The sequence below is a fragment of the Bombina bombina genome, chromosome 12 (assembly GCF_027579735.1).
Source record: "Bombina bombina isolate aBomBom1 chromosome 12, aBomBom1.pri, whole genome shotgun sequence".
Lineage (NCBI taxonomy): Eukaryota > Metazoa > Chordata > Amphibia > Anura > Bombinatoridae > Bombina > Bombina bombina.
Genome location: NC_069510.1, coordinates 85,652,171 through 85,665,869, shown reverse-complemented (window position 1 = coordinate 85,665,869; position 13,699 = coordinate 85,652,171). Strand labels below are relative to the sequence as shown.

Genomic DNA, 13,699 nt, shown 5'->3' with positions numbered 1-13,699 from the left:
CTCTAACAACATCCAAAGAATGTAACGATTTCTCCTTAAAATTCTTAGGATTAGGACATAATGAAGGAACCACAATTTCTCTACTAATGTTGTTGGAATTCACAACTTTAGGTAAAAATTCAAAAGAAGTTCGCAACACTGCCTTATCCTGATGAAAAATCAGAAAAGGAGACTCACAAGAAAGAGCAGATAATTCAGAAACTCTTCTGGCAGAAGAGATTGCCAAAAGGAACAAAACTTTCCAAGAAAGTAATTTAATGTCCAATGAATGCATAGGTTCAAACGGAGGAGCTTGAAGAGCCCCTAGAACCAAATTCAAACTCCAAGGAGGAGAAATTGACTTAATGACAGGTTTTATACGAACCAAAGCTTGTACAAAACAATGAATATCAGGAAGATTAGCAATCTTTCTGTGAAAAAGAACAGAAAGAGCAGAGATTTGTCCTTTCAAGGAACTTGCGGACAAACCTTTATCTAAACCATCCTGAAGAAACTGTAAAATTCTTGGAATTCTAAAAGAATGCCAAGAAAAATGATGAGAAAGACACCAAGAAATATAAGTCTTCCAGACTCTATAATATATCTCTCTGGATACAGATTTACGAGCCTGTAACATAGTATTAATCACAGAGTCAGAGAAACCTCTTTGACTAAGAATCAAGCGTTCAATCTCCATACCTTTAAATTTAAGGATTTGAGATCCTGATGGAAAAAAGGACCTTGCGACAGGTCTGGTCGTAGCGGAAGAGTCCACGGATGGCAAGAGGCCATCCGGACAAGATCCGCATACCAAAACCTATGAGGCCATGCCGGAGCTACCAGCAGAACAAACGAGCATTCCTTCAGAATCTTGGAGATTACTCTTGGAAGAACTAGAGGCGGAAAGATATAAGCAGGATGATACTTCCAAGGAAGTGATAATGCATCCACTGCTTCCGCCTGAGGATCCCGGGATCTGGACAGATACCTGGGAAGTTTCTTGTTTAGATGAGACGCCATCAGATCTATTTCTGGAAGCTCCCACATTTGAACAATCTGAAGAAATACCTCTGGGTGAAGAGACCATTCGCCCGGATGCAACGTTTGGCGACTGAGATAATCCGCTTCCCAATTGTCTATACCTGGGATATGAACCGCAGAGATTAGACAGGAGCTGGATTCCGCCCAAACCAGAATTCGAGATACTTCTTTCATAGCCAGAGGACTGTGAGTCCCTCCTTGATGATTGATGTATGCCACAGTTGTGACATTGTCTGTCTGAAAACAAATGAACGATTCTCTCTTCAGAAGAGGCCAAGACTGAAGAGCTCTGAAAATTGCACGGAGTTCCAAAATATTGATCGGTAATCTCACCTCCTGAGATTCCCAAACTCCTTGTGCCGTCAGAGATCCCCACACAGCTCCCCAACCTGTGAGACTTGCATCTGTTGAAATTACAGTCCAGGTCGGAAGCACAAAAGAAGCCCCCTGAATTAAACGATGGTGATCTGTCCACCACGTTAGAGAGTGTTGTACAATCGGTTTTAAAGATATTAATTGAGATATCTTTGTGTAATCCCTGCACCATTGATTCAGCATACAGAGCTGAAGAGGTCGCATGTGAAAACGAGCAAAGGGGATCGCGTCCGATGCAGCAGTCATAAGACCTAGAATTTCCATGCATAAGGCTACCGAAGGGAATGATTGTGACTGAAGGTTTCGACAACCTGAAATCAATTTTAGACGTCTCTTGTCTGTTAAAGACAGAGTCATGGACACTGAATCTATCTGGAAACCCAGAAAAGTTGCCCTTGTCTGAGGAATCAATTAACTTTTTGGTAAATTAATCCTCCAACCATGATCTTGAAGAAACAACACAAGTCGATTCGTATGAGATTCTGCTAAATGTAAAGACTGAGCAAGTACCAAGATATCGTCCAAATAAGGAAATACCACAATACCCTGTTCTCTGATTACAGACAGAAGGGCACCGAGAACTTTTGTAAAAATTCTTGGAGCTGTAGCTAGGCCAAACGGCAGAGCCACAAACTGGTAATGCTTGTCCAGAAAAGAGAATCTCAGGAACTGATAATGATCTGGATGAATCGGAATATGCAGATAAGCATCCTGTAAATCTATTGTGGACATAAAATGCCCTTGCTGAACAAAAGGCAAGATAGTCCTGACAGTTACCATTTTGAATGTTGGTATCCTTACATAACGATTCAATATTTTTAGATCCAGAACTGGTCTGAAGGAATTCTCCTTCTTTGGTACAATGAAGAGATTTGAATAAAACCCCATCCCCTGTTCCAGAACTGGAACTGGCATAATTACTCCAGCCAACTCTAGATCTGAAACACAATTCAGAAATGCTTGAGCTTTCACTGGATTTACTGGAACACAGGAAAGAAAAAATCTCTTTGCAGGAGGTCTCATCTTGAAACCAATTCTGTACCCTTCTGAAACAATGTTCTGAATCCAAAGATTGTGAAAAGAATTGATCCAAATTTCTTTGAAAAAACGTAACCTGCCCCCTACCAGCTGAGCTGGAATGAGGGCCGCACCTTCATGTGGACTTAGAAGCAGGCTTTGCCTTTCTAGAAGGCTTGGATTTATTCCAGACTGGAGATGGTTTCCAAACTGAAACTGCTCCTGAGGATGAAGAATCAGGCTTTTGTTCTTTGTTGAAACGAAAGGAACGAAAACGATTATTAGCCCTGTTTTTACCCTTAGATTTTTTATCCTGTGGTAAAAAAGTTCCTTTCCCACCAGTAACAGTTGAGATAATGGAATCCAACTGAGAACCAAATAATTTGTTACCCTGGAAAGAAATGGAAAGTAGAGTTGATTTAGAAGCCATATCAGCATTCCAAGTTTTAAGCCATAAAGCTCTTCTAGCTAAAATAGCTAGAGACATAAACCTGACATCAACTCTGATAATATCAAAAATGGCATCACAGATAAAATTATTAGCATGCTGAAGAAGAATAATAATATTATGAGAATCATGATCTGTTACTTGTTGCGCTAAAGTCTCCAACCAAAAAGTTGAAGCTGCAGCAACATCAGCCAAAGATATAGCAGGTCTAAGAAGATTACCTGAACACAGATAAGCTTTTCTTAGAAAGGATTCAATTTTCCTATCTAAAGGATCTTTAAACGAAGTACCATCTGACGTAGGAATAGTAGTACGTTTAGCAAGGGTAGAAATAGCCCCATCAACTTTAGGGATTTTGTCCCAAAATTCTAATCTGTCAGATGGCACAGGATATAATTGCTTAAAACGTTTAGAAGGAGTAAATGAATTACCCAATTTATCCCATTCTCTGGAAATTACTTCAGAAATAGCATTAGGAACAGGAAAAACTTCTGGAATAACCACAGGAGATTTAAACACCTTATCTAAACGTTTAGAATTAGTATCAAGAGGACCAGAATCCTGTATTTCTAAAGCAATTAGTACTTCTTTAAGTAAAGAACGAATAAATTCCATTTTAAATAAATATGAAGATTTATCAGCATCAATCTCTGAGACAGAATCCTCTGAACCAGAAGAGTCATCAGAATCAGAATGATGATGTTCATTTAAAAATTCATCTGTAGAGAGAGAAGTTTTAAAAGATTTTTTATGTTTACTAGAAGGAGAAATAACAGACATAGCCTTCTTGATGGATTCAGAAACAAAATCTCTTATGTTATCAGGAACATTCTGCACCTTAGATGTTGAGGGAACTGCAACAGGCAATGGTACATTACTAAAGGAAATATTATCTGCTTTAACAAGTTTGTCATGACAATTAATATAAACAACAGCCGGAGGAATAGCTACCAAAAGTTTACAGCAGATACACTTAGCTTTGGTAGTTCCAGCACTAGACAGCGATTTTCCTGAAGTATCTTCTGACTCAGATGCAACGTGAGACATCTTGCAATATGTAAGAGAAAAAACAACATATAAAGCAAAATTGATCAAATTCCTTAAATGACAGTTTCAGGAATGGGAAAAAATGCCAATAAACAAGCTTCTAGTAACCAGAAGCAAAGAAAAAATCAGACTGAAATAATGTGGAGACAAAAGCGACGCCCATATTTTTTGGCGCCAAATAATACGCCCACATTGTTTGGCGCCTAAATGCTTTTTGGCGCCAAAAATGACGCCACATCCGGAACGCCGACATTTTTGGCGCAAAAGGACGTAAAAAAATGACGCAACTTCCGGCGACAAGAAAAGATTTTTTTGCGCCAAAAAAGTCTGCGCCAAGAATGACGCAATAAAATGAAGCATTTTCAGCCCCCGCGAGCCTAACAGCTCACAGGGAAAAAAAGTCAAATTTTTAAGGTAAGAAAAAATGATTGATTCAAACGCATTATCCCAAATATGAAACTGACTGTCTGAAAATAAGGAATGTTGAACATTCTGAGTCAAGGCAAATAAATGTTTGAATACATATATTTAGAACTTTATAAATAAAGTGCCCAACCATAGCTTAGAGTGTCACAGAAAATAAGATTTACTTACCCCAGGACACTCATCTACATGTTTGTAGAAAGCCAAACCAGTACTGAAACGAAAATCAGCAGAGGTAATGGTATATAAATAAGAGTATATCGTCGATCTGAAAAGGGAGGTAAGAGATGAATCTCTACGACCGATAACAGAGAACCTATGAAATAGACCCCGTAGAAGGAGATCACTGCATTCAAATAGGCAATACTCTCCTCACATCCCTCTGACATTCACTGCACGCTGAGAGGAAAACCGGGCTCCAACTTGCTGCGGAGCGCATATCAACGTAGAATCTAGCACAAACTTACTTCACCACCTCCATAGGAGGCAAAGTTTGTAAAACTGAATTGTGGGTGTGGTGAGGGGTGTATTTATAGGCATTTTGAGGTTTGGGAAACTTTGCCCCTCCTGGTAGGAATGTATATCCCATACGTCACTAGCTCATGGACTCTTGCTAATTACATGAAAGAAATAATATGCAGGTGTCAGCGATAGCGGGGGCGGCAGAATAGGGGTTAATAAGTGTAAGGTTAGGGGTGTTTAGACTCTTGGTATATGTTAGGGTGTTAGGTACAGACGTAGGAAGTGTTTCCCCATAGACAACAATGGGGCTGCGTTAGGAGCTGAACGCGGCTTTTTTGCAGGTGTTAGGTTTTTTTTCAGCTCAAACAGCCCCATTGTTTTCTATGGGGGAATCGCGCACGAGCACGTTTTTGAGGCTGGCCGCGTCCATAAGCAATTCTGGTATCGAGAGTTGAAGTTGCGTTAAATATGCTCTACGCTCCTTTTTTGGAGCCTAACGCAGCCATTCTGTGGACTCTCAATACCAGAGTTATTTAAAAGGTGCGGCCAGAATAAAGCCAGCGTTAGCTACGCGGGTCGTTACCGACAAAACTCTAAATCTAGCCGAATATTAACACATTATTTGATGTTTTACTTTGTGAATTTAATGTATTTTTTGAAAATATACACTCATTTCAAATCTGATGACTGCAACACGTTCCAAAAAAGTTGGGACAGTCAACTGTCTACCACTGTGTAACATCACCTTTTCTTTTAATAACACCTATTAAGCGTTTGGGCACTGTAGACAACAGTTGGTTACGTTTAGCAAGCAGAATTTCCCCCAATTCATCCATTATGCATGTCTTCAGCTGCGCAACTGTACTGCGCCTTTGTTGCCTTATTTTGCACTTCATAATGCATCACACATTTTCAATCGGAAACAGGTCAGGACTGCAGGCATGCCATGCTAGCACCTGCACTATCTGCTTACGCAATCATGCGCTTGTAATCTGGGCAGAATGTAGTTTGGCGTTGTCCTGCTGGAAAATGCAGGGACGTCCCTGGAAAAGACGGAGTCTGGATGGCAGCATAAGCATATGTTGCTCCAAAATGTATACATATCTTTCTGCATTAATGGTGCCCTCACAGATGTGCAATTTACTTATGCCATGGGCACTGACACCCCCCCCCCCCATACCATGACGCTAATAACAGCTAGGATGGTCCTTTTCCTCTTTGGAGAGAACACGACAGCTGTTTTTTTTTACAAAAACTGTTTGAAAAGTTGACTTGTCAGACCACAAAACACGATTCTACTGTGCTACTGTCCATCTCAGATGAGACCGAGCACAGAAAAGTTAGCAGTATTTCTAGACAGTGTTGATGTATCGCTTTTGCTTTGAAGCCTTAACTTGCATCTATGGATGCAGCGCCGAATGGTGTTGACTGACACAGTTTTACCAAAGTATTCCGGAGACCATGTCAGGATATCTATTACAAACTCATGACGGTTTTGAGAAAGTGACGTCTGAGGGATCGGAGATAATGTGCAATCAGAAGTAGTTTTCGGCCTTACTCTTTGAGTACCGAGATTTCACCGGATTCCATGAATCATTTAATTATGTTGTGCACTGTATAAGGTAAAATGCCCCAAATCCTAACGATTTGTCTTTGGGGAATGTTGTTCTCAAAGTGTTGGATTATCCGCTGATGCATCTGTTGGTGAGCCTCGACCCATCCTTGCTCTTGAAGGACTAGGCCTTTTTTGGAGGCTCCTTATATACCATGATTACACGATTGCCTCACCTGTTTCACAAATGTGTTGTTTATTTGCAAATGGATGTGCGCCAATACCCCCAGTTTTGTGTAATTACTTTTTGAAAGGTGTGCTAAACCAAACTTTATATTTGTATTTAAAAATATAACGGGGGCTGACCATCTTTCATTGGTTAAAGCATCCCACCCAAGCTCACATGGCAGTGTAATACAGTTGTGTGTATAAAGCCAGGGGGTCTCATTCTATTATGAAGGGAAAAAGCAGGAATGATTCAGTCCCTTAAAGGGACAGTCAACACCAGAATTTGTGTTGTTTAAAAAGAAAGATAATCCCTTTATTACCCATTCACCAGTTTTGCATAACCAACACAGTTATAATAATTCACATTTTACCTCTGTAATTACATTCACGTAGATAACAAGTTTTGCGTTAGAGGCTAGGTGGTGCTAACGAGCAGTTTATGCTCACCGCTCACTTACAGACAGCGCTGGTATTACGGGTTTTTACAAACCCGGCGTTAACCGCAAAAAAGTGAGCGTAGAGCCAAATTTTGCTCACATCTCACCTCAATACCAGCGCTGCTTACGTTAGCGGTGAGCTGGCTAAACGTGCTCGTGCACGATTTCCCCATAGGAATCAATGGGGGAGAGCAGGCTGAAAAAAAACCTAACACCTGCAAAAAACGCAGCCCCATTGATTCCTATGGGGAAATAAAAGTTATGTCTACACCTAACACCCTAACATGAACCCCGAGTCTAAACACCCCTAATCTTACACTTATTAACCCCTAATCTGCCGCCCCCGACACCGCCGCCACCTACATTATACTTATGAACCCCTAATCTGCTGCCCCCAACATCGCTGACACTTACATTATATTTGTTAACCCCTAATCTGCCGCCCACAATGTTGCTGCAACCTAACTACATTTATTAAACCCTAATCTGCCGCCCCCAATGTCGCCACCACTATACTAAAGTTATTAACCCCTAAACCTAAGTCTAACCCTAACCCCACCTAACTTAAATACAATTTAAATAAATCTAAATAAAATTACTACAATTAACTAAATTATTCCTATTTAAAACTAAATACTTACCTATAAAATAAACCCTAAACTAACTACAATATAACCAATAGTTACATTGTAGCTAGCTTAGGGTTTATTTTTATTTTACAGTTAACTTTGTATTTATTTTAACAAGGTACAATAGTTATTAAATAGTTATTAACTATTTAATAACTACCTAGTTAAAATAAAGACAAATTTACCTGTAAAATAAAACTTAACCTAAGTTACAATTACACCTAACACTACACTACAATTAAATGAATTCCCAAAATTAAATACAATTAATTACAATTAAATAAAATTATCTAAAGTACAGCAAAAAAAAAACTCACTAAATTACAGAAAATAATAAAGAAATTACAAGATTTTAAAACTAAATTACACCTAATCTAATCCCCCTAACAAAATAAAAAAAGCCCCCCCAATATAAAAAAGCCCTACCCTACACTAAATTACAAATAGCCCTTAAAAGGGCCTTTTGCGGGGCATTGCCCCAAAGTAATCATCTTTTTTACCTGAAAAAAAGTAAATCCCCCCCAACATTAAAACCCACCACCCACACAACTAACCCTACTCTAAAACCCACCCAATCCCCCCTTAAAAAAAACTAACACTAAGCCCCTGAAGATCACCTTACCGGGAGACATCTTCACCCAACCAGGCCGAAGTCCTCAACGAAGCCGGGAGAAGTCTTCATCCAAGCCGGGCAGAAGTGGTCCTCCAGACGGGCAGAAGTCTTCATCCAGACGGCATCTTCTATCTTCATTAATCTGGCGCGGAGCGGGTCCATCTTCAAGACATGCGACGCAGAGCATCCTCTTCTTCCGACGGCTAAACACAGAATGAAGGTTCCTTTAAATGACATCATCCAAAATGGCGTCCCTTCAATTCCTATTGGCTGACAGAATTCTATCAGCCAATCGGAATTAAGGTAGAAAAAATCCTATTGGCTGATGCAATCAGGCAATATGATTAAAGTTCAATCCTATTGGCTGATCCAATCAGTCAATAGGATTGAGCTGGCATTCTATTGGCTGTTCCAATCAGCCAATAGAATGCCAGTTCAATCCTATTGGCTGATTGCATCAAACAATAGGATTTTTTCTACCTTAATTCCGATTGGCTGATAGAATTCTATCAGCCAATCGGAATTGAAGGGACGCCACATTGTTAAAAAATCTTGTAATTTCTTTATTATTTTCTGTAATTTAGTGGGGGGGTTGTACTTTAGATAATTTTATTTAATTGTAATTAATTGTATTTAATTTAGGGAATTAATTTAATTGTAGTGTAGTGTTAGGTGTAATTATAACTTAGGTTAGGTTTTATTTTACAGGTAAATTTGTCTTTATTTTAACTAGGTAGTTATTAAATAGTTAATAACTATTTAATAACTATTGTACCTAGTTAAAATAAATACAAAGTTGCCTGTAAAATAAAAATAAACCCTAAGCTAGCTACAATGTAACTATTAGCTTAGGGTTTATTTTATAGGTAAGTATTTAGTTTTAAATAGAAATAATGTAGTTAATGATGGTAATTTTATTTAGATTTATTTAAATTATATTTAAATTAGGTGGGGTTAGGATTAGACTTAGGTTTTGGGGTTAATAACTTTATTATAGTGGCGGCGACGTTGGGGGCGGCAGATTAGGGGTTAATAAATGTAGGTAGGTGGCGGCGATGTTAGGGCTGGCAGATTAGGGGTTAATAATATTTAACTAGTGTTTGCGATGCTGGAGTGCGGCGGTTTAGGGGTTAATATATTTATTATAGTGGCGGCGATGTCCGGTTCGGCAGATTAGGGGTTAAAACATTTATTTTAGTGTTTGCGATGTGGCAGGGCCTCGGTTTAGGGGTTAATAGGTAGTTTATGGATGTTAGCGTACTTTTTAGCACTTTAGTTAAGAGTTTTATGCTACGGCGTTGTAGTGTAAAACTCTTAACTACTGACTTTTAAATGCGGTACCAGTCTTGACAGGAGAGGGTCTACCACTCACTTTTGGTCAGACTCGTAATACCGGCGCTATGCAAGTCCCATTGAAAATATAGGATACGTAAGTGGATTTGCGGTATTTCCGAGTGTGGCCAAAAAAGTGAGCGGTACACCTGTACCTGCAAGACTCATAATACCAGTGGGCGTTAAAAAGCAGCGTTGGGACCGGCCAACGCTGCTTTTAAGCCTAACGCAAGACTCGTAATCTAGCCGATTGTATCTAAGCTTCTGCTGACTGCCCCCTTATTTCAGTTCTTTTGACAGACTTGCATTTTAGCCAATCAGTGCTCACTCCTAGGTCACTTCACGTGCATGAGCTCAAGGTTATCTATATGAAACATGAACTTATGCCCTCTAGTGGTCAAAATGCATTCAGATTAGAGGCAGTCTTCAAGATTTAAGAAATTAGCATATGAAGCTCCTAAGTTTAGCTTTCAACTAAGAATACCAAGAGAACAAAGCAAAATTGGTGATAAAAGTAAATTGGGAAGTTGTTTAAAATTACATTCAGTATTTAAAACATGAAAGGTTTTTTTGGACTTGACTGTCCCTTTAAGGCAAAGGACCAGTCAATATTGGGACACCTTGTAAGTTAGTGACTGGCTAAGCAGAATATGGCCATATTGTGTGACTAAGATCCCAATTTTCCTTAAAAGAATAGATATTTTTGCAGGCAATTTTTACAACATTTAACAATGTGTTGTTTATTTGCAAATGGATGTATGCCAATACCCAGATTTGTGTAACTACTTGGTAACATTAACAGCACTCCCAAAGATGCGTATATAAACCAATGTTTTTATGTACGTAAAGGGACAGTCAACTCCAAAATTGTTAATGTTTAAAAAGATAGATAATCTGTTTATTACCCATTCCCCACTTTTGCACAGTCAACATGGTTATATTAATATACTTTTTACCCCTGTGATTACCTTGTCTAATCCTCTTCTGACAACCCCCTGATCACATGACGTTTTATTTATTATCTATTGACTTGCATTTTAGCCACTTAGTGCTGTGTTGTGCACAACCCATGTGCACAATGTTGCCTAAATGGCCCACATGAACTAGCAGTCTCCTGTTGTGAAAAGCTAATACAAAAGCATGTGACAAGAAGCTGTCTGTGGTGGCTTAGAAACAGGCAGAAATATAGAGGTTCAAATGTTATAAAGTATATTAATATAACAATCACGTAAAAGCCGTACCATATCGTGCAACTTGTAATATTGAGTAGCTGACCATTTCGCACTCAAAGGCCATTTGCCGCTCATAGGAGCCCATACACTAGACTTAGGCAGCTGCGAAAAATTCGGTTTGGATCGATTCGGACCGATTCGAATTTCAGTTTGGACCGATTCGAATTCGGAAGAAATCGAATGAATTCGTTTCGGATTCATTCGGATTCTTTCGGATTCGTGGGAAATTCGGTTCGATTCGGTTTGAATCGATTCAGAATTTCGGTCAGTGTTAAGTGGGATGTGCTGTGTATTACACTAGTATACTGTACAATACTAGTGTAATACACGGCCATCCGAATCCATCCGAATCTACCGAAAAAATTCGAATCGATTCGGATTTATTCGGTAGATTCGGCACTACCGCAATTCGGAAATTCGAATCGATCCGAATCTCCGAATTCGACAAATTCGTCCGAATTTCAATTCGGACCGAATCGAATTGCACATGTCTACCATACACTGAGAAAGTTTCATACCTTATATATTCACACCGTTTTTCTCTCCTGTATTTTTTAAATAGCTCAAATCTTGGTATTTCCTTAGTCTAAATTTGAAAGAATAGCCATGCTTTTTCTTCTTCTCATTTGTCAAATTTCAAATTTACTTCTATTATCAATTTTGCTTCACTCTCTTGGCATCCTTTGTTGAAAAGTAAATCTAGGTAGGATAACAGAGGCTCAGGAGCGTGCATGTGTCTGTAACACTCTAGGGCAGCAGTGTTTTGCAACAATATTTATTGCAATGTTATACATTGTTGCAAACACTGCTGCATGCACACTCCTGAGTTCATATGAGCCGACCTAAGTTTACTTTTTAACAAAGGATACCAAATTAATTTCTTTTTTGTTTTATTGTAATTTTAAACTCTGGTATTATGTACGTTTTTGTGATTTCTACAACGTATGCCTGCTTTGGTTATATATATTTTTTTTTTCTATTAAATGGATATGAAACTCAATTTTTTTATTTTATGATTCAGATAGAGCAAGCATGTCACGGATACCAGACTGCCAAGGCTACACCCACCCCTCTACTACCTGGCTCTCCACTTATCACACCAGATTTGGCCCTTTCATGGCTCACGGGATCTCCCAGACTTATGCTATCCCTGACCGCATAATCCCTTCTCGGCTGGCTGGGCTCCTGGAACTGCTGGCCGGCCACACCGGATACCCGCTAACCTTTACCCCAGGTCGCTACCAGCGGCCCCTTGCCCCAGAGCTCTTTTGGGGATTGGTAGCCCCTAGGGAGGACCAGAGGTGGGGTGATTGCCTTGGGAACTGGGGGTTTTGGACACCCCCACCTCCATATCTTTACCAGGCTGTAACTCTGGTCCCTAGTACTGGGCATCTGGGGAGCGAGAGCTTTCCAATGACACCCTGGTAGTGTCCAGGATCACCCCGAAACCGTGACCTAGGTACTGTGGGGACTTTATGGGACTGTGGCTCCAATGGATGCGCCAGACTTTCTGGAGGGGCGGGAATGGCGGGAGATCTAGGTGTGAGATAAGACCCTTTTGTGAGTATAAGCAGAGTGTGTTCCACAATAAAGCAGTTCTTGTTTCACCTAAATACTGGTCTTTTATGGTTATTTGGGTGGGCTCTGACTATAATTACTTTCCATCTATACAGCTGCAGGTTCAAGGGAGGAAGCAGGAACCTTTTGGAAGAGCTACCCAGTCTGGGTAGGCGGTATCCGTCACATTGCAATTTTAAGTAACTTTCAAATTTACTTCTATTATCAAATTTCCTTCGTTCTCATTGTATCTTTATTTGAAAAGCAGGGATGTAAGCTAAGAAGCCGGCCTACTTTTTGTTCAGCACCTGGGTAGCGCTTGCTGATTGTTGGCTAAATGTAAAGAAAACAAGAGAACAGATAAAAATTGACAACATGAGTAAATTAGAAAGTTGCTTAAAGGGACAGTCTACACCAGAATTTTTATTGTTTTAAAAGATAGATAATCCCTTTATTACCCATATCCCAGTTTTGCATAACTAACACAGTTATAATAATATACTTTTAACCTCTGTGATTATCTTGTATCTAAGCCTCTGCAAAGTGACCCTTTTTTTAGTTCTTTTGACAGACTTGCAGTCTAGCCAATCAGTGCCTGCTCCCAGATAACTTCTCGTGCACGAGCACAGTGTTATCTATATGAAATACGTGAACTAACACCCTCTAGTGGTGAAAAACTGTTAAAATGCAATCTGAAAGAGGTGGGCTTCAACGTCTAAGAAATTAGCACATGAACCTCCTAGGTTAAGTTTTCAACTAAGAATACCAAGAGAACAAAGCAAAATTGGTGATAAAAGTAAATTGGAAAATTGTTTAAAATTACATGCTCTATCTGAATCATGAAAGTTTATTTTGGACTAGACTGTCCCTTTAAAATTGCCTGCTCTGTCTGAATCATGAAAGAAAATATTTGGATTTAATATCCCTTTAAATTCACATTGTATTTATGTGTGTACTGTGTATGAACCATGTGTAAAATCTCACCTCCACTTGTTATATATGCATTTTACAGGTAACAGGACACTGCTGCAAATAATCCTCTCAGATACAGCACCTTTAAGTCCAATTTCTGAGTCTACACTCCCATAATCCCCTGCTGCCAAATGTTGGTACTGAGCATGTCTCTACTTGTATTTTTAAACCTTGATATCTCAGTAACCTCTGCTCCTGTTTTCACCAAATAAAAAAAAACACCTACTAGAGAATAAAATCTTGTTTTTTTGTTCTAGGTTTTGGTTGATTTTTTTCAATATTAAGAGATAAGGAAATGTACATTTATGTCTACAGTTAATAACAGCAAACTATTTAAGCAATTGTAAGTATTTCC

General features: G+C 39.2%; 1 protein-coding gene across 1 annotated transcript in view; it reads left to right on the top strand.

The window, feature by feature from the left end:
- Positions 1-12,428, top strand: part of LOC128643076 (uncharacterized) — a 195,918-nt gene extending 183,490 nt beyond the window's left edge. Inside the window, exon 3 of the mRNA XM_053696013.1 lies at positions 11,837-12,428. Coding sequence (XP_053551988.1) covers positions 11,837-12,243 — 407 coding nt within the window. The 3' untranslated portion in view covers positions 12,244-12,428. The remainder of the gene's footprint in view (positions 1-11,836) is intronic.
- The last annotated feature ends 1,271 nt before the right edge of the window (positions 12,429-13,699 follow it).